General features: G+C 49.5%; 1 protein-coding gene across 1 annotated transcript; it reads right to left on the reverse strand.

The window, feature by feature from the left end:
- Window positions 1-1,688: 1,688 nt before the first annotated feature.
- LOC132565788 (DLA class II histocompatibility antigen, DR-1 beta chain-like) lies at window positions 1,689-14,827 on the reverse strand (the record flags this gene model as incomplete). The annotated part of the gene is made up of 4 exons (XM_060230512.1): window positions 14,734-14,827; window positions 10,661-10,939; window positions 2,861-3,142; window positions 1,689-1,822 (listed from the first exon to the last, which is right to left on the reverse strand). Coding segments are annotated over exons 1-4 (789 nt in total), but the record flags the coding sequence as incomplete, so codon positions are not given.
- Between the last annotated feature and the right edge of the window lie 5,876 nt (window positions 14,828-20,703).

A 20,703-nucleotide genomic window follows, 5' to 3' on the forward strand; every position in this document is an offset into this window, starting at 1 on the left:
CTCTCTTTGGTCTCTCAGCCCGAACTCCAAATAAGAGGACACAGGTGGACACTTCTCTGAGTCAATCTGGTCTCCTCTGACCATCAGCAGCTCTTTCTCTGAGGTCTCCAGAGTAGAGGGGCCTTCTCCATCACAGGCTATCCAGTTATTTTACCTGTTCAATACCTGCTGCCAGGAATTGCTACGTGCCAAACCGACGCTCTCCCACTGCCCCACTCCCCCCGGCTAGAATATCCGCTCTGTTTTCTGGCAGAGGCTAAATGGGTCCCCACTTTCTGGCATCAAATTAGTCTATTATGACTAAGAAACTTCCGCCTTCCCTTGACAGGTGATTCCTTGAGGGGTTTTTTTCACATTTTATAATCTACCTGGAGATTCAGTGAGGACAGCAAGCTATGAATTGGAATTATTATTATACATACATTATTGTTTTATTTTTATTCTATCCATCCTTATTAATTGGGTTTAATGACCATAATCTAGCTGAGACATTCAGTGTTCTGGTTTTGTGAATATAGATGCCCTGCTGGGTCAGACCATTCATGGCCCATCTACTCCAGCATCCTGTCTCACACAGCGGCCAGCCAGTTCCTCTGGAGGGCCAACAACAGGGCAGAGAGGCTGAGGCCTTCCCCTGAGAAGAACATCAGAAGAGCCCTGCTGGGTCAGACCAGGGAGGGTCCATCTAGTCCAGCCTCCTGTCTCATACAGTGGCCAGCCAGTTCCTCTAGAGGGCCAACAACAGGGCAGAGAGGCTGAGGCCTTCCCATGAGAAGAACCTCAGAAGAGCCCTGCTGGATCAGACCAGGGTGGGTCCCTCTAGTCCAGCCTCCTGTCTCACACAGGGGCCAGCCAGTTCCTCTAGAGGGCCAACAACAGGGCAGAGAGGCCGAGGCCTTCCCCTGAGAAGAACATCAGGAGAGCCCTGCTGGATCAGACCACTGAGGGTCCCTCTAGTCCAGCATCCTGTCTCACACAGTGGCCAGCCAGTTCCTCTGAAGGGCCAAACAACAGGGCAGAGAGGCTGAGGCCTTCCCCTGAGAAGAACAGCAGAAGAGCCCTGCTGGATCAGACCAGTGAAGGTCCATTTAGTCCCAGCCTCCTGCTTCAAACAGGGGCCAGCCAGTTCCTCTGGAGGGCCAATGACAGAGCAGAGAGGCTGAGGCCTTCCCCCTGAGAAGAACAGCAGAAGAGCCCTGCTGGATCAGACCAGTGAAGGTCCATTTAGTCCAGCCTCCTGCTTCAAACAGGGGCCAGCCAGTTCCTCTGGAGGGCCAACAACAGGGAGAGAGAGGCTGAGGCCTTCATAAGAACATCAGAAGAGCCCTGCTGGATCAGACCAGGGAGGGTCCCTCTAGTCTAGCCTCCCGCCTCACACAGGGGCCAACCAGGGGCTTCAGAGGACCACCAGAGTGGGGAGAGAGACCCTGACTGCCGGCATTGGACATCAGAAGTCTGCTGCCTCTGGAGATGGAGGTTCCTTTGAGCCACTGTGGCTGTGGTCTCACCCTCTGTTCAAAAGCCATCTGTGCTCACAAGACATCGCTATGTCAGTGGCAGAGAATTCCACAGTTTAACTGCTCATTTGCTAAAGCTTTTCCTTTTGGTCCCCTCATTTCTCCCTCTCAACTCAGGCCAAGGATGGGCAGATCCCAGAGCAGAAGGGGAGATAGAGGCCCACCCCCCACCCTCCCCTCCAGCCCCTCACCTTTCCTGCTCTTCAGGTACAGATAAAGCCCCACGGCCACAAAGACCAGCCCCAGGACGGCCCCCACGGCCCCCGTCCACACCTTGCTCTTGGCAGAGTCCGACGTCTGTGGCTCTGTGGGGAGAGAAGGAGGGACCCACTGTGAGAAGGCGGATCAGGGCCAGATTCGGCCTTTCAGCCCTCAGATTTCACAGGGAGAATCAGGCCCCTTTTTAAAAACACACACGGGGGAAAGAGTGAGAAGGAATCAAACCCAGCCTGGGAGGGGGGGAGCTGCCACGGAAACAACATTCCCTTGAAGCTTCAACCCCACCCCACTTTCTGAAAACATTCGGCAGCCAATAGGAGTGGTCTTGGATGGGCACCCTGACACCGCTATGGGGTCCCTGCGCTTCACCCTGGCATGGGCTTCATCCCACCCTAGGGAGGGGCTGAGGACATAAGAAGAACATCAGGGAAACCATTATTGGATCAGACCAAATCCCATTCAGTCCAACACTCTGTGCCACACAGTGGCCAATCACCAGGGGCCCTCAAGAGGTCCACCAGCAGGGCCAGAACTCCAGAAGCCCTCCCACTCTTGCCCCCCCTACGCCAGCATCAAGAAGACAGCATTTCTGTCCCAGACAGAGTGCTCCATCTAGACCTAATAGCCACTGGTGGACCTCTGCTCCATATGTTTATCCAATCCCCTCTTAAAGCTCTCTGTGCTTGTAGCCCCCACCACTTCCTGCAACACTGAATTCCGTGGGTTAATGACTCTTTGGTTGAAGAAGTACTTCCTTTGATCTGTTCCAAATCTCGTTAATTTCATTGGGACTCCACTAGTTCTTGTAGTGTGAGAAAGGGGGGAAGGATCTTTTTCTACTTTCTGTGTCTCCTTAATAATATTCTCAACCTTTATCATGTCACTCCTCAGTCGACGTTTCTGCAAGCTAAAGAGCCCCGACCTCTTTAACCTTTCCTCATGGGGAAAGTGTTTCATCCCCTGAAACATTTTGCTTGCCCTATTCTGCACTTTTCCAATGCTATTTTCTTTTGAGGTGCTGTGGAAGAGGGGAGTCCTTGAGAAGTGGGGGAGTCGCTTGACACAAGTCCTTGGAACTCCCTTCAAGGGAGAGGGGAGAAGAGGGGAGCCCCTGATTCTCTTACCCCACTGCACGGAGATGGGTTCCTTCACACTTTTGTGCTCCACCTGGCAGGCGTAGACGTCTCCCCGCTGAGGCACCATCTCCAGCATCACCTGGTACTGGTAGGTCCAGTCTGCGTTCTGGACCTCATCATCGTATCCCACCCCCTGGGTCTGCTCCTGCCCGTTCTTCAGCCACTTGATGTCAATCCCGGGGGGATAATATCCTGCCGCGGTGCAGATCAGGAGGGTGTGGTGGGCCAGGGGGTCTCCCTTGGTGGGGGAGATCTTCACCAGGGGCTCAACTGGAAGTGAGGGGAAAAGAAGGGAGAATTTCAGAGATGGAGGAGAACCAGAAGAACACCAACAGATGGAGAAGAGGAGGACTTTCTCACATCTGCAGCTGATGTATTTCTAAAGCCACAATCTCTTGACCTCTCCCACTACCACAATAGTCAAGGATCCACTAACTCATATTCTGGTCCCTGAACGAAGAGAGACTCAAATGCATCTCTCTCAGCTTCCTACAGTTCCTTCTTGCTTCCCAAAACACTAGGAGTTGCTTTGCAGGATCAGACCCCCACCCAGCCTGGGATAAGAATCCACCTGAAGACTCCCACAGAAGCACCTGCTGGGTCAGTCTGAACTCTCTGGAAATGCTTTTCAACAGCGGAGACCTTGGCCTTGCTGCTCCTGCTGAAGAGATCTCTGGAAATACCTTGGAAAACTCCCTAAATCCTCCTTCGGCTCCTGCTGGAAGGTCACGTCTGGCCTTTGGGAAGCTCCCAAGAAGGAGGTCTTCTTCTCCCCTTGGTTCTCCACAGCCTCTGGAGCTCAGAGTAGACCATCTCTGCACATGGAGGTTTTCAATTCACTACCATGGCTAGTAGCTGCCAACAGATTTCCTCTTCAGCAGAATACAGTTGTTAGCATGTCAGACGGGGAAGAAGCAGGTTTGGATCCACAAACTGCTGTGTGGTACCAGAGGCCCAGCCTTCTTCTCCCAGGACGGTCTTTCAGAATGGTCCTTCCAAAGTTTTTTGCAACTCCCAAAGACAGGATGTTCCTTGGATTCCAATGTCTCTTCCAACAAAGATGGGGAGGCAGCTCTCCGTCTGAGAAAGAGGGCCTTGCTGAGTGATGCCAAAAGGCCAGAAGCTGCCTTATTGTTTACAGCCCCCCATAACCCCCTCCCCTGTCACCTGCATTGTCTTCACAAAAGATCATGGATTTACTTGGAAATGGAGGACCCTCTTGTAGAGTTTAGCAAGTTAGAAACACTTCAGTAATCATATCGTTAACTGTTTTTTGTCAGTCAACAGGAAGTGACTTGTATCGACCATAACCAGGCTGCTACTTAATGAAAAAACCCGCCAAGGTTTGTTTGAGGTCTTAGTTAAATCAACTGGAATTAAGTGTTGTGACTGCCTGGAAATCAAAGTATTGGCTGTCCTGCATTTTAGGGCCTCTCCCCCTCTTTGTCTAACTTTTAGAGACGAGACACCATCCCTTCTAAAGTTCTTTAGCCGTAAAGATGTAGAAATTCCTGTCTGTTGATTTCATCCCAGTTTACACTTCTCTCAGACCCCCCCCTCCTCTGAAGGGCTTATGCAACTTGACTCTAAGTAGTTCTTCCCGGCAGCCAGCCCCTCCACACTTGTATGCAATATTTGCGGAAATCTGTTTCAAATGTGTTTGAAGAAATGCACATCTACATGTGCAGAGTTTCTCTGTCCTTGCTTGTACCCAGGGTTGAGCTTGGTTGGCTTTGGGTGTGCCGTTGGACTCAAGTGATGTTCGCTCATCTGTTTGTCAGCTTTTGCATTTGTGTGCTAATTTGCTGCCATCCAATCGCCTTCATAAAGCCTCAGCTTGATGTATGAATCCTGGCTCTGAGTGGCCCTTCCATGCAGGGCGTGAGGAAATCCTCTTTCACTGTATCTGAGGAAGAGTGCACACACAGGGAAGCTTATAGCTTGAATTAAACTTTGTTGGCCTTTGAGGTGCCCCACTGGACCCAGACTTTGAGACCAAAGTACGAGAGCCTCCGTTTAGTCATTGTAGCTTCTAGGGAGACTTCGGGCTCGATTTTTTTTTAACTTTTCAAAGATTTTATTATTAACTATTTTGAGAATACAGAATAAATATACGAAGAAGCATTTTCGTATATTACAGAAATTACTGTGCATATAAGCACGATAAATCCTGTAAAATACGGCTAGAAAATTCAACATATCGCTATCATCAAGAGTAAGACTACTTCATGTAACCAAAATAATACACAAAATATTTTTCAAAAACTGATTCTAAGGTACTGTCTGACTGCACCCCATATCTGATGATAATGATGATGATAAGAAATATGAAATAAGAAAGAAAGTGAACTAAGAATAACATAAAAATCATTAAAAAGTAAGTAAGATATAAATAAAATGAATAACAAATCCTATTCAAAATTCAGAGTGAAAGAATTTGTCTATAAGTTGAGTTGCCTGGTAGGATATCATGAGTTGAAATATACTCCATAAATGGGAACCATTTTTCTTCAAAAGAAGTAGATTTAGGATAAATGTCCGATTGGGCTATTTGGTCTGTGATTTTTTTCCATAATTAATTGACCCCATATTTTTGTGAACCATAACGAGATTGAAGGTGTTGTGTTGGATTTCCAGAGAGAAGCTATTGATGTTTTTGCTGCCATTATTAAGCTATCAATTAATGAGCTTCTGATTGTAGGAACTGTTGTATCTTGCCAGTGCTGGAGAAAAAGTATCAGAGGCTGAAATGGGATTCTATAACCAGTCATTTTAGCAATGTGTTCAAGAACTGTGTTCCAGAAAGCCGCAATAAATGGACGTTGCCACCAACAATGTGCGAAAGATCCAGTGTCTCTACACCCTTTCCAACATAAAGTTAAATGCTGAAAATTTAGCCAGTTGTTTGGGACTAAGATACCAGCGGGTTAACAACTTAGCTTCATGTGTCGTGAAGATGAACTGACAAGCATAGAATGCCAGATAAGGTAAGAGTTTAGATTATGAAGTATTGCATATATTTGCGATGTAAGACCACAATAATTCGTTTCCTTACTATCGAGCAGCTTTTCAAAGTCTGTTTGTGGAGATTGCAATACTGCATTTAGTTTAAGTTGAGTAGTCATATGCCGAAGCTGAAGATAGAAAAACCAGGGAACATCTGCTTGTAATTTTCGTTCCAGAAGTAGCTTAGGAAGAAGGCCTTGTTTTGAAGATATGTCTACTAGATGAGTGATTTTAGCTTTCCTCCAGACTGAGAGGATATGGGGGTCACAACCGGGAAGGAACCAATCTTCTTGTAAAAAGGAGGAAAATCTGGATGTTTGGTAATAACTTGCCTTTGAGAGAGTCCCAAGATTTAAATAAAATTGACAGTATTAAGTTATTACGTATCGCTTGTGGACGAGATGATGGTTTCTTCCAAAAAACCTCCTTAATGTTCATAATGTGAGGGAGCTCAGGAATGGTCTTTGTCTAGTCAGCATACTCCACATTCCTCAGCAACTTAACCATTGTTGTCAGCAATGCAGTTCTGTAATACAAAGTGATGTCAGGATACTTTAGACCTCCTTGAGAGGTGTGTAGTCTTAAGTTATTGAAAGCATTACGTGGTCTTTTGTGCTTCCATAAAAACTGATTAAGTATGCTTTGCCAGACAGTCAAAAGTTTGTTTGGGATATAAATTGGAAGAGTTCAAAAAAAGAAATTGGAGCTTTGGTACCACAAAAGATTTTTATCAAGTAGAAGCGATCATGCCAATTGAAGGATAATTTGTTCTGTTTTCTAAGATCCGACTGGATATCTTGAATTTTCTTCAAATAATTAACCAGCAAATCACTAGACGGGGAGGGGAGTTGAATCCCTAGGTAGGGCAGTTATGATTTTGACCATTTATAAGCAAAAAGGGTTTTCATAGAGTTTATTCTATCATCTGATAAGGTAAGAGGTAAAATTGCAGACTGAGGTGTTCACTTTCAAACCTGCAATAGAGCTAAATTCTGCAAGAACTTCTTGAAGATGCAGTAAAGATGTTTCTGGTTCTGTGATGTACAAAAGCATGTCATCAGCAAACATACTAACTTTAAATTCATGATTTTGCAGGGGAACTCCCTGGATGTTGTTGTTATTTCGGATCACGTTTGCTAATGGTTCTAATGCTATTGCAAAGAGAATAGGCGACAACGGACATCCCTGACGTGTACCTCATTGTAGAATAAATTTGTTAGATAATGTTCCATTCACTCTGACATATGCAGAAAGATTAGCATATGTGGTGTCCACCACATGTACAAAATTATCCCCAAAGTTCATATTTTGTAAAAGGTAAAGTAGACATTTAGTTTCCAATGAATCAAACGCTTTCTCAATATCTAATGAAAGTAACAATGTTTCTGGGCCGTCCCGAGTACAAGATGAGATTATATTTATGGTATTAAATATGTTGGAAGCGAGGTCTCTCCCAGGCATAAAACCAGTTTGATCAGGCTTAACATAGTGAGTAATGAAGGTAGACAGTCGTTTGGTTATGAGGCAAGTAGAAATGTTATAGTCCTGATTTAGGAGGGAAATAGGATGATAGGAAGCAGGAGTTGTAGCATCTCTCCCTGGTTTAGGTATCACCACCATCCATGCTTCATTCCATGATGTTGGCATTCTTCCTGATGTCAGTATTTCATTGCAAGCGTCTGCTAATGGAGCAGCCAGGAGTAAGGCAAATTTCTTATAGAATTCTGAAGGGAAACCATCAGGCCCTGCTGTTTTATTATTCTTCAGCGTTTTAATTGTACATAGAATTTCCTGTGAGTCAACTGGCCTATTTAAGTCCATACAATGTTCTTGGTAGATGTGGTACCTGTTTAAGATATTCGTCTATATGTGAAGTAGGGTTTTTAGAAGTATAGAACATGCGATAATAATCAGCAAAGGCCTTTGCAATTTCTTGTGACTTAGTATGAATCTTGCCATTGGAACTCGAAGTGAAGTAATCGTTCTAGAAGCTTGCTTTTCCTTCACTCTACATGATAAGAGTCTTAGGGATTTGAGAGTGACTCCATGTTTTCTGTTTTATATAAAGCAAATTCTTACTAATTTGAGAGCATTCAATTGATTCTAAAAATTTGTGGGTATTCAATAATTCTCTATACATCTTTTTACTTCCCCTACTTTTATGAAGATCTTCCAGTTGTTTGATTTTGTCTTTAAGATCTGTGAGCACTATTTGCTTTTGTCTTTTAAGGTGAGATGACAATTAGATAGATTTTCCACGCAGAACCACTTTAAGTGCATCCCAACATAAAGCCGATGTAGTATCTTCTTTAGCATTTTCCGAGATAAATTGTTTGAGATTTAATTCCAATTCATTTGTATAGTATGTTGAGTAAAGTAGTGATTTATCAAGAGACCATGACCTTTCCTGAGAAGAATCATTATCTGTAAACATCATACAAGATACCCATGTATGATCGGACCACATTATGTTACCAATATCAGCTTCCGTTATTTTACAAGCCAAAGTTTTTGAAGTGTTGATGTAGTCAATCCGAGTGTATACACAATGTCTCGGTGAGTAGTAGGTCTAATTTTTTTCTGATGGGTATAAATGCCTCCAAACATCTAAAGGATGAGCTTCTTCCAGAAGTACTGACAAATGTGTGAGCAGAGATTTCTTGTTCCCTTGGTTTGGTGTAGTAGATCTATCAAGCCCATAGTCAACAATCAGATTTAAGTCTCCCCCAAGAATTATTTCACCTTCCTGAAAGGATTGCAGAGATGTGAAAATGTTGTCAATAAATCTTACCTGATTATCATTTGGAGCATACCCATTGTCACCCAAAAGTCCTTTAACGAAGAGGTACCAGCCAAGTGGATTCTTTTTAACTGCTTTGTGTTGAAACTGAACATTTTTTGAGAGCAAAATTGAAACTCCTCTGGATTTAGATGATCCATTGGCTTGAAATTGTTGTTGAATCCACGATGTTTTTAAAAGGGGAGAAGAGCTTGAATGCAGGTGTGTCTCCTGAAGAAATACAATATCAGCATGAAGTTTGTTGTTAAAATCCGCTTTCGTTTGATTGGGTTGTGAAGACTATTAACATTCAGAGTTGTTATCTTCAAAGAATGAGACATATTCACACTGGGACTGAGTGTCTTGAGGAATTCGTTGTAAGGCTGCTATAAAAGGCAATAGCAGGCAACATGGGCAAAGCAGGAATACAAAAAGACAGTATAAGATAATAATAACACTAATAATAATAATACTAGAAACAATAAATGAAGAATCAAAAGGATAAAATAAATAATTAATTAAAAATTAATGCACATATAAATCTATCTATCTATATAAATTAAGTAAATGAAAGAATTACATAAGAACATAAGAGAAGCCATGTTAGATCAGGCCAATGGCCCATCCAGTCCAACATTCTGTGTCTCACAGCGGCCAAATTATATACACACACACACACACACACACACACACACACTGTGGCTAATAGCCACTGATGGCCCTCTGCTCCATATTTTTATCTAACCCCCTCTTGAAGGTGGCTATGCTTGTGGCCGCCGCCACCTCCTGTGGCAGTGAATTCCACATGTTAATCACCCTTTGGGTGAAGAAGTACTTCCTTTTATCCGTTTTAACCTGTCTGCTCAGCAATTTCATCGAGTGCCCATGAGTTCTTGTATTGTGAGAAAGGGAGAAAAGTACTTCTTTCTCTACTTTCTCCATCCCATGCATTATCTTGTAAACCTCTATCATGTCACCCCGCAGTCGACATTACTCCAACTCACGAGTAAGCCACCGTGTTAGAAATGTAGAGAGTTCCGAGATTGGGGCCAAAGATTCATCGAAGTCCTGGAATTTAATGCGAGTTTTATGTGAAGAGGTTTCCAAGGCTAAGACTCTGGACTGTAAGCGTTCATTTTCTGATTTAAGAGCCTGGTAGCCATTTTGTAAGTTGGTGCTTATTTCATATGCTGAGTCCGCTTTTTGTGTAACGGTTTGTATTGATGTTTTTAATACAGTCAGTTGCTGTGAAAGTAGCAAATAAGAGCTGTCATGTTGCCCATCAGCTTCTGCTCCATTTTATTAAAGAGTGAGGTAAAAATCTCATCCTGCGATTGGGGGGGCTTCTTCTGTCGCCATGTTGCTGCCTCCTTCTGCTCTCTCCTCCCCGGCAAGACCCTCAGCAGCTCCGGCAGAAAGATCAGGAATATATTCCGAGTCCTTCAGGCTCGGTCTGGTCTCACTGGATTCAATTTAAAGCTTAGCCTTAAAAGCTCCCAGAGAGAGATTTTTTTTTAAATAGATCAATTTCAAAGAACTTAAAACACTAGGGAATGACAGAGATGATGATGGAGGAGACCCACAAGGAGGGACACAATCCCTTGGTTCTCTGGGGCCTTGGGACCCCCCAGCCTGGGGGACTCTCTCCTGCCCCCCTGAGACCCAGATGTCTGATGGGGGGGGGGGTGTCCAGAATCAATCCGGAGGCTCCTGCAGGGGTCTGGGGCCTCTTCTCCATCCCCACCCCACGAAGCTTTCCCTGCCCACCTCCTGGCCTTGGGTGGCAAGAGGAGGTGATGACCGAGAGTGTCCCCCCTCCAGTTCCTCCTGCCCCAAGGGGGGGCCTCCTCCTCCTTCTCCTCCCCCACCTGGCCCTTCTCTCCCCCCCAGACTCCCCTAGCGGGGACCCCCTCAAGGAGGGGCAGAGGAAGGAGGGACAGGGCGCTCCGCCCCTCCCTCTGGAGACCCGCCCCCTCCCTCCTCCCCCCCTCCTCTCCACTCACCTGTCCTGCCCACCATCTGCCCTGTCTCCATCACCCCGTAGTTGTAGCGGCAGAGGGTGTTCACCTGGGCCCGCTCGTAGTCCATCAAGTCCTTCTGGCTGTTCCAGTTTTGGGTGATGGGCTCGCCCAGCTCGGTGACGGCCTCGAACCAGCCGCGGCGGCTGTCGAAGCGCACAAACTCCTGCCGGCCATAGAAGTACCTCTCCAGGTAGCACACCTCCCCTCCGGTCCCGTTGGCGAAGCTGCACTCGCACTTCTGCTGGTACAGGAAATGGGTGGCTGCGGAGACAGGGGGGCGGAAGCAGGGCCCGGTGAGGAGCAGCTCCCCCCACCCAGGCTGCCAGTGGCCCCTCCAGTTCAACCCTCTGTGTCACATAAGAACAAAAGAGAAGCCATGTTGGATCAGGCCGATGGCCCCTCCAGTCCAACACTCTGTGTCACATAAGAACATAAGAGAAGCCCTGTTGGATCAGGCCAGTGGCCCCTCCAGTCCAACACTCTGTGTCACATAAGAGCATAAGAGAAGCCATGTTGGATCAGGCCAATGGCCCCTCCAGTCCAACACTCTGTGTCACATAAGAACCTAAGAGAAGCCCTGTTGGATCAGGCCAATGGCCCACCCAGTCCAACACTCTGTGTCACATAAGAACATAGGAGAAGCCCTGTTGGATCAAGCCAGAGGCCCCTCCAGTCCAACACTCTGTGTCACAGAAGAACATAAGAGAAGCCCTGTTGGATCAAGCCAGAGGCCCCTCCAGTCCAACACTCTGTGTCACAGAAGAACATAAGAGAAGCCATGTTGGATCAAGCCAGAGGCCCCTCCAGTCCAACACTCTGTGTCACAGAAGAACATAAGAGAAGCTATGTTGGATCAAGCCAGAGGCCCCTCCAGTCCAACACTCTGTGTCACATAAGAACAAAAGAGAAGCCATGTTGGATAAGGCCGATGGCCCCTCCAGTCCAACACTCTGTGTCACATAAGAACAAAAGAGAAGCCATGTTGGATCAGGCCAGTGGCCCCTCCAGTCCAACACTCTGTGTCACATAAGAACTTAAGAGAAGCCATGTTGGATCAGGCCAATGGCCCCTCCAGTCCAACACTCTGTGTCACAGAAGAACATAAGAGAAGCCATGTTGGATCAAGCCAGAGGCCCCTCCAGTCCAACACTCTGTGTCACATAAGAACAAAAGAGAAGCCATGTTGGATCAGGCCGATGGCCCCTCCAGTCCAACACTCTGTGTCACAGAAGAACATAAGAGAAGCCATGTTGGATCAAGCCAGAGGCCCCTCCAGTCCAACACTCTGTGTCACATAAGAACAAAAGAGAAGCCATGTTGGATCAGGCCAGTGGCCCCTCCAGTCCAACACTCTGTGTCACATAAGAACTTAAGAGAAGCCATGTTGGATCAGGCCAATGGCCCCTCCAGTCCAACACTCTGTGTCACATAAGAACAAAAGAGAAGCCATGTTGGATCAGGCCAGTGGCCCCTCCAGTCCAACACTCTGTGTCACAGAAGAACATAAGAGAAGCCATGTTGGATCAAGCCAGAGGCCCCTCCAGTCCAACACTCTGTGTCACATAAGAACAAAAGAGAAGCCATGTTGGATCAGGCCAGTGGCCCCTCCAGTCCAACACTCTGTGTCACATAAGAGCATAAGAGAAGCCATGTTGGATCAGGCCAATGGCCCCTCCAGTCCAACACTCTGTGTCACATAAGAACAAAAGAGAAGCCATGTTGGATCAGGCCAGTGGCCCCTCCAGTCCAACACTCTGTGTCACATAAGAACATAAGAGAAGCCATGTTGGATCAGGCCAATGGCCCCTCCAGTCCAACACTGTGTCACATAAGAACAAAAGAGAAGCCCTGTTGGATCAGGCCAATGACCCCTCCAGTCCAACACTCCGTGACACATAAGAATATAAGAGAAGCACTGTTGGATCAGGCCAATGGCCCATCCAGTCAAACACTCTGTGTCACATAGTGGCCTAAAAAAACCGAAATGCCATGAGGAGGTTCACAAGTGGGTCTAGAAGCACTTTCACTCCTCCCCGCCCCAGCACCAAAAATACAGAGCATCACTGCCCCAGACAGTTCCAATAATATACTGTGGCTAATGGCCGCTGATGGACCTCTACTCCATATTTTTATCCAATCCCCTCTTGAAGCTGGCTATGCTTGCAGCCGCCACCACCTCCTGTGGCAGTGAATTCCACATGCTAAGCACCCTTTGGGTGAAGAAGTAGTTCCTTTTATGCGCTCTAACCTGTCTGCTCAGCAATTTCATTGAATGCTCACCAGTTCTTGTATTGTGAGAAAGGGAGAAAAGAACTTCTTTCTATACGTTCTCCATCCCATGCATTATCTTGTAAACCTCTATCATGTCACCCCACAGTTGACATTTCTCCAAGCTAAAGAGCCCCAAGCGTTTTAACCTTTGTTCATAGGGAAAGTGTTCCAATTATTCTAGTTGCCCTTTTCTGCACTTTTTTCAATGCTATAATATCCTTTTTGAGGTGTGGTGACCAAAATTGTACATAGTATTACAAATGAGACTGCACCATCGATTTATACAGGGAGCACTCCCTGGAGAAGATCCTGAAGAAGGGGACGGCAAAAGATGAGATGGCTGGACAGTGTTACTGATGTAACAAACATGAATTTGAGCAGACTTTGGAGGATGGTGGAAGACCGGAGGGCCTGGCATGACTTTGTCCATGGGGTCGCAAAGAGTCCGACTCAACTTTGCAACTGAACAACAATTATGAAACTGGCTGATTTCTTTTCAATTCCCTTCCAAATAATTCCCAGCATCACGTTGGCCTTTTTTATTGCAAACGCACACTGTCTTGACATTTTCAGTGAGTTATCTACCACGACCCCAAGATCTCTCTCTTGGTCAGTCTCTGCCAGTTCACACCCCATCAACTTGTATTTGTAGCTGGGATTCTTGGCCCCAATGTGCATTACTTTGCACTTGGCCACATTGAACCTCATCTGCCATGTTGACGCCCACTCACCCAGCCTCAAAAGATCCCTTTGGAGTGCCTCACAATCCGCTCTGGTTCTCACCACCCTGAACCATTTAATGTCATCTGCAAACTTGGCCACTTCACTGCTTACTCCCAACTCCAAATCATTAATGAACAAGTTAAAGAGCATGGGACCCAGTACCGAGCCCTGCGGCACTCCACTGCTTACCGTCCTCCACTGCGAAGACTGCCCATTTATACTCACTGTCCGTTTCCTATTAAATAGCCAGTTCTTGTTCCACAAGAGGACCTGTCCTTTTACTCCATGACTCTCGAGCTTACTAAGGAGCCTTTGATGAGGAACTTTATCAAAAGCTTTCCGGAAGTCAAGGTAAACAACATCTATTGGGTCCCCTTTGTCCACATGTTTGTTCACCCCCTCAAAGAAATGTAACAGGTTAGTGAGGCAAGATCTTCCCTTACAAAACCCTTGCCTTGGGCCAGTCCCAGTTCTCTCAGGACTCTCTCAGCACCCCCCCCCTCCTCAAAAGCTGCCTGTCGTGGGGAGAGGAAGGGAAGGCGAAGGCAGAAACAAGCAGGGCATAAAAAACGTCTCATCATCATCATCTGCTTGGCATCTCCAGCTCCAAAGATCCGGAGGGGGGTGACGGGAAAGACCCCCGCCTGAGACCCTGGAGAGCCGCTGCCCCTCTGAGCAGACAGGATTCATTTGTGTCCGGCTAAGGGTCTGTTTCAGAGGGAGGAGAACACGGAGGAGAGCAAGGAAAGGCCAGCTGGGGTCCCCTCTGGGGAAAAAGGGACAGGGGGCGGGGGATGAAGTGAATCCAGTCCCTGCCAGGGCAAGAGGGAGGACTCTGCAGCCCCCTGTCCCAAAAGTGGAGCCCCCCATAAGTGGAGCAGGGAGGCCAGAAAGAGGGTCCTCCCTCCCATGGTGAGGGGGAGGGGCCCATCTCTCCAAGCCCCCCTGATCCACTTAGGGGGGGCTCATTTTCCCTCCCCCTCCACGGACCAGGGCCCCCCCAGCAGTCTCTCCAAGCCCCCCACATTCTCCCCCCCCGAAAAGAGCGCTCTGCTGCTTACGGGGCGTGCGGAGTCTCCTCTCTGATCCGAGGACCCCCAGGGGTGGCCCCAGCGCCACCAGCAGCATCCCCAGCAGGATCAGGCCGCGCCCCATGGTTGCCCCACGGAAACCCCCCTTGCAGCCTTGGGTGCAAACTTTGTCTGTCCCCTGCAGGAGGGAGGGGGGCCTTTTGCCCCTCAGTCCTGGGGGGGGGGGCGGCCCAGCTACAAAGGAGCACCAATGAGCATTCCCTCTGTGGCCGCGTCATCAGTCTCCGGGCAGAAGCAGCCACAGCTAGTCCTGTTTGAGAAGATAGTTTTTTGTCCAAAGCTTCCAAAGACTGCAGAGGAGAGCGGCTATTCTGGGGGTCCCCCTTTCTCTCGGGGAGGCTCAGCTCAGTCGAGACAGCCCCCTCCCCTGATGGCTCCGCAAACAAATGGGGAGGGGCTTCCAAAGTACAGGGGGCGGGGGTGAAATTCAAGGTGTTAAATGGTTTTCTGTAGAACAAACGTTTATCCTGCTCAACCCAGAAACATTAAGAGGAGAGATGAAACTGGAGGGCGCCGTCTGCGGAGGGGGCAACGTCTGAAGGGGCGGGGTCTTCGGGGCCCTTCGGGAAAAGCAGGCGGAACAAAGGCGAAGTTTAGCAAACACGAGGGGGGGGGGGAGAAAGTCCCAGAGGGGAACTTAAGATATTGGGGGGGGGGGCTGCTCCTCCCTCCCCCCGCTGCTCTCCCAGGGGGCTGCTTGCTCCTCTGCGATCCTTCCTCTGTCTTGGGGGGCCGCAAAGAAAGGAGTGCCCCCCGCCACCCACACAGGCTTAGGCGGGGAAGGCAGCTGGTTCCCTCGCTCGAGCACCCCCGCCTGGCAACTGAGATCCGCGCTGCAGTCCCCTCCGGTCTGGACTACTGTCAGGCCCCTACATGGGGCTGCCCCCGTCCCGCATCCGGAGACTGCAGCGGCAGAATGGGGCAGCCGGGCTGCTATCGGGGCTCTCCCTGCGGGAGCACAGACAGCCTGGCCTGCGGGCGCTGCACTGGCTGTCTGCCCGTCCCGGATCCGCTGCAAGGTGCTGCCAGGGCAGGGTTTTGCCTTTAAAGGCCTCTATGGCCGGGCAACTGTCTACCTCAGGGACCGCCTCTCCCCACATGCTCCCCAGAGGGGACTTCAATCGGGATCTCAACATCTCTTATCATATTCTGGCTGAGGGAGGCAAGGCTTAACACGAGAGGTGACAGAGCCTTCTCTGCTGCTGCCCCCTTCTGGTGGGACCAACCTCCAGAGGATGTCAGAGCTTGGCGGGACCTTGCCCACTTTCCCAAAGCCTGCAGGACCAGCCATTCCATCCGGCCTTCGGTTGTGAACTATTATGGGAACTCGCTGAAATTGTAACCTCCTACCTGCTATAGCTGGGGTGGCCAAACTTGCTTCATGCAAAAGCCACATAGAATGAACGTCAGACGTCTGAGAGCCACAAGACATGAATGCCAGAGGGAGGGAGGAAAGGAGGGAGGGAGGGAGGAACAGGCCCAGATTAAACCCCATGGAGGCCCCTAGGCAGTTTAAATCTCGGGGCGCCCCTCGCAAATTATCTCTGAGTTGGAGCACCGGCCCCACCGCTCACGTCCCCTGCTGCAGCTGGCAGCACTTTGGATTTCTTCTTGAGGGGGGGAATGTCCTGTGCCCGCTGCCCACCACTCAACCAGAGCCCAGAGGGAGTTTTGCAAAGGCTTCCCTTCCCACCCCGCCTGACTTGGCCAAAAGTGCCTTGGAAGCCCAGCGAATGCAGAAGCGGTTTTCTCGCTCCAGAGGTGGGTTTCCTTGGGGCTGGGCCGGCAGGTGGGGAGGAGGTGGGGCAGGCAGACCAAGAAGGAACCGAGGGGTCAGATGAAGAGGGAAGCGGACAAACAGCAAAGCAACAACGAAAGAAGTGACAGGGAGGGAGGGGGTGGGCGGACGAAGGGCGAAGCAATGTGGAGGAGGCGAGGCAGGCAAGCTGAGGGAAGGGGCCGACGGAGGAAGAGGAAAACTAGCCGCGGGGGAGGGGAACTGGGGGGGGAGCTGGCACCGGGGCCCCTAAAGGCATGGGGGCCCATAAGCAAGTGCCTGGTTTGCCTACTTGTTAATCCGGCTCTGGGGAGAGAGAAAGAAAGAAAGAAAGAAAGAAAGAAAGAAAGAAAGAAAGAAAGAAAGAAAGAAAGAAAGAAAGAAAGAAAGAAAGAAAGAAAGAAAGAAAGAAAGAAAGAAAGAAAGAAAGAAAGAAAGAAAGAAAGAAAGAAAGAAAGAAAGAAAGAAAGAAAGAAATGATAGAGAGATGGAAGATAGATGGAAGATGATAGATGGAAGATAGGTAGGTAGGTAGGTAGGTAGGTAGGTAGGTAGATAGATAGATAGATAGATAGATAGATAGATAGATAGATAGATAGATAGATAGATAGATAGATAGATAGATAGATAGATAGATAGATAGATAGATTGATTTGGGGAGGGAGAGGTGGAAAGAAACTGACTTTAAATGTGTTCTCCGAGCTACTGTCTGGCTTGGCAAAGTGATTTATTTATTTATTTATTTTAAGATTTATATCCCGCCCTTCCCAACAAGTGACTCAGGGCCTTCTCCAAGTCAGCAATGGGGGGCGGGGGCTTTGAGAGCTACACACTATGTGTGAAAGAGCCACAAGTGTCTCCTGAGCCACAGTTTTGCCACCCCTGTGCTATACCATCACCTGCCCAAGACTCTAGATGTGAAGGACATCTATTAATACTATTCCAATGCCACCTATTTATTTATTTATTTATTTATTTCTCCAACTGTATTGTAATTAGCTCCTGATCATTATTTTTAACTTAATGTTTTCTTATATTGATGTTGCTTTATTCTTGTTAGCGGTGAGACTCCCTGGGCCTCTCTGGCGGGGAGGGCGGGAGAGAAATGGAAAGAATCAACCCTCAATCCGAAGCTCCGAACCTTCCCTCTTCTGTGCTGGCCAGCCTCACTTGCGGGCGGGGAGCGACGTTAGAGAAAGGAAAGCCTGGAAGGCATCCAGAGCCCCGAAGGCAAGAGGCTTTGCAAGGCCCCGGCCAGGAAGGGGGCGGGGTGCACAGTCCCCCGCCCAGGAGGCTTCTCCCCCCCCCCTCCCCACCCCCAGGATTGACAGAGGGACAGGAGGTCGGGAGGGAGAAGAGAAGGAGAAACGCCCAGCCTGGAGGCAACGGTTCTTCTACCCAGCAACTGATGACGCCAACCCTCTCGGGGCCTGCCATTGGCCCACACAGCTTGGCGGAGTCACATCCCGACTCAAACGAGTGCAGTTCCACCTTTAAGACCAACAAAGTTGGATTCAGGACGGAAGCTTTCCAGGGCATGCGCACTTCGCCGGACGGGGCATGGTTAAGAGTGCAAAGTGGTACAAAGTCAGAATCCAATGCTCCTCTTTGTTGATCTTCGATGTGCTCCTGGAGTCCTTCCTGCTGCTTCAGACCAGCACAGCTGCCCACCTGGATCTCCCTGCATGGACCTTTTCCTTAGCCCCAAGCCCCGAAGGCAGCCTGCAAGTCCCCCAGCCAGAGGCCTCCGCCAGGCCAGAGGGAGGGAAACCTCAGAACAGCCCCCCCAACAACCCCCTGCCTTTCACAACGAGGTCCTGGGGTTGCCAGCCTCCAGGCGAGGCCTGGGGCCTCCCACAGTTTCCTCTCTCAGTTCCCGCGGGGGAAACGGCGCCTGTCAGTCCGGGGGCACCTCTGAGAGCGACGAGGTTTTGTCCCAGGTGCTGCCAGGCCGGGATCCAGCTCTGGGGTCTTCAGGGTCCCCCCGGCTCCAGCCTTTGTCCTGCTGCTTCAGCCAGACCCCCTCGGCTGCCCCCTGAATCTCGGTCTCCGGAAGGGGGGCTCTGGGAATTGTGCCCTCCCAAGCCCTTTACCAAACCACACCCTCCCCAGGCCTGGCTCCACCCCCAAAGACTACAGGAATCCCCCGCCCAAAGTTGGCAGCCCTGGGCCCCACCAGGACGCTTCAGGCCAGGGAGGGGAGGGGGGACCTCCCGAAAGCCAGAGGTTGCAGAAGAGGGGGGGACTCCACAGCAACCCCCTCCCCCCCGCAATATTCTCTCTTCCCTCCCTTCTCCCAGGAGACTTGGGGGGGGGGGGCAAGGCCAGCCTCGGGGGCCGGAGAATCAGATCTGGGGTCAGGCTCCTCCCTTTGGTGCCGAGTGCCTTGGGGGCTTCCAGACGAGAAGGTTCCTTCTTTCCGGGAGGGGCTGCGGGGGGGGGGGGCTGTGGCTCCGGGAAGACAGCTCAGGGGTTGCGGGGAAGGTCCAGGGCTGCTCAGTGGGGCTCTGCAGGTGGAAGTTCCAGGGAGTGCCCCCCCCCCCCATTTGCATCCTGCCCCTGATGTGGTGTCTTGATCAGGATTCTGCCAGAGGAATCTCTTGGACAGCTGGGGGGGGGGGAATTCAGAGAGATCCCCCCCCAAATCCCTGGGACTCGGCTGCCTCCCAAACCCTCCCCTCCGGCCATGAGGCAGAATCCCCCCACCCCCCGCAAATACTTCCTTTCTGCCAGCAGCCTCTATCGGTGTGTGTGCGTGCAGAGTGAGGAATAGAGAACTGTACAATAGTAAGCTCCGGAAGGAAGGTGAACCACACACCAGCACCTAGTATTAAAACAGTGTATTTACAGAATATATGCAAAGCTACTAGTGCGGTGACAAACAGAGATCTGAGCGACAAAGTGCTCCGCCAGCATCCACCTCTCGAGTGAGAGAACTACATACAGGCAATGCAGTCCTTATATATGTACATCAGCCAATCAAGGCAGTCCATATACTTGCTGACTCCAGCAGGTACTTTCCCTTCTTCCTTGTCCAGCCAGAACCGGCTCGCTGACAAGGTTACTCTGACCTGACCTGTCAGATAGATCCACCTGCTTCCTTGTTGCTCCTGTCATGCTGTGGAAGGAGGACTCCATACACCGACACACCTCCTAGTCCGACGTACATAGCATATTCAGGAATCCCACAACTTTACAACTTTTACAATGTTTACAATGTTCATTCACATGCAGATACATTGTTTACCACTCAGCAGTATTTTCATCATACATTCTGCACTTTGTCATTTTCCCCCTCAGACCCAGGTACTTATTTACACCTTCGTCCTGGTCTGGCATTGAGTTCTGACACTTTGTCTCAGACTACCTTTGCCGTGCTTCATGCTCTGCGCACCAGGCTGGCCATTCTGCCGCCCTCTTTTTTTAACATCTCCCGAAATCCTTCAGGCTCAGGCACACTGACCAGCTTCATTTCTGGACACCTATATCTCACAGGAGGAATCCCTTTCGTTGCTCTGGAGGATCCCCCCGCACAACAGCTTCCATCATCTGAGCGAAGCCTTCGGAAGGGGCCACCCTGCAAAAGGCCACTCTGAGGAGGCTCAGAAAGTTACAGACGGAGCTCCAGGAAAGAGTTAGTTCTAATGTTTATTAGACGGCTCTTCCAATAAAGGTGAGCCCAGGTTAAGGCGCAAGAGGAAATCTGGAAACTACAGATTGACAAAGCACTGATCCACTTTGCACACCCGCTCTCAGCCCCTCTTTAGGAATGACCTGGCTGGATTTGGAGCCCTTAGCAACTCCAGAGAGAGGAGGACAGGAATCTGAGCCGCAGCCTGGCCCAAAGAAAGGAAAAGAGGAATTGAGCCACAGACGCAGACCCTGCTTCAGGTGAGATGGTTGAGAAACCCCCATGAAGGCTGCAGACAAAGAGCCCTTTGCCCAAAGAGAAGGCCCCACAGCAGCCCCACAGCCCTGCCTTCCAGCTGGTGGGAAGAAGGCCACCCCATTTCTGCAGCTGTTTGCAGAGGGTTGCCAACCTCCAGGTGGTGCCTGGAGATCCCCTGGAATGACCACTGATATCCACAGTACAGAAACCAGACACCCCCCCCCCCCTGCAGGAAATGGCGGCTCTAGAGGGTCAGCTTGATGTCATTCAGTCC

The sequence above is a fragment of the Heteronotia binoei genome, unplaced genomic scaffold (assembly GCF_032191835.1).
Source record: "Heteronotia binoei isolate CCM8104 ecotype False Entrance Well unplaced genomic scaffold, APGP_CSIRO_Hbin_v1 ptg001684l, whole genome shotgun sequence".
Classification (NCBI taxonomy): Eukaryota; Metazoa; Chordata; class Lepidosauria; order Squamata; family Gekkonidae; genus Heteronotia; species Heteronotia binoei.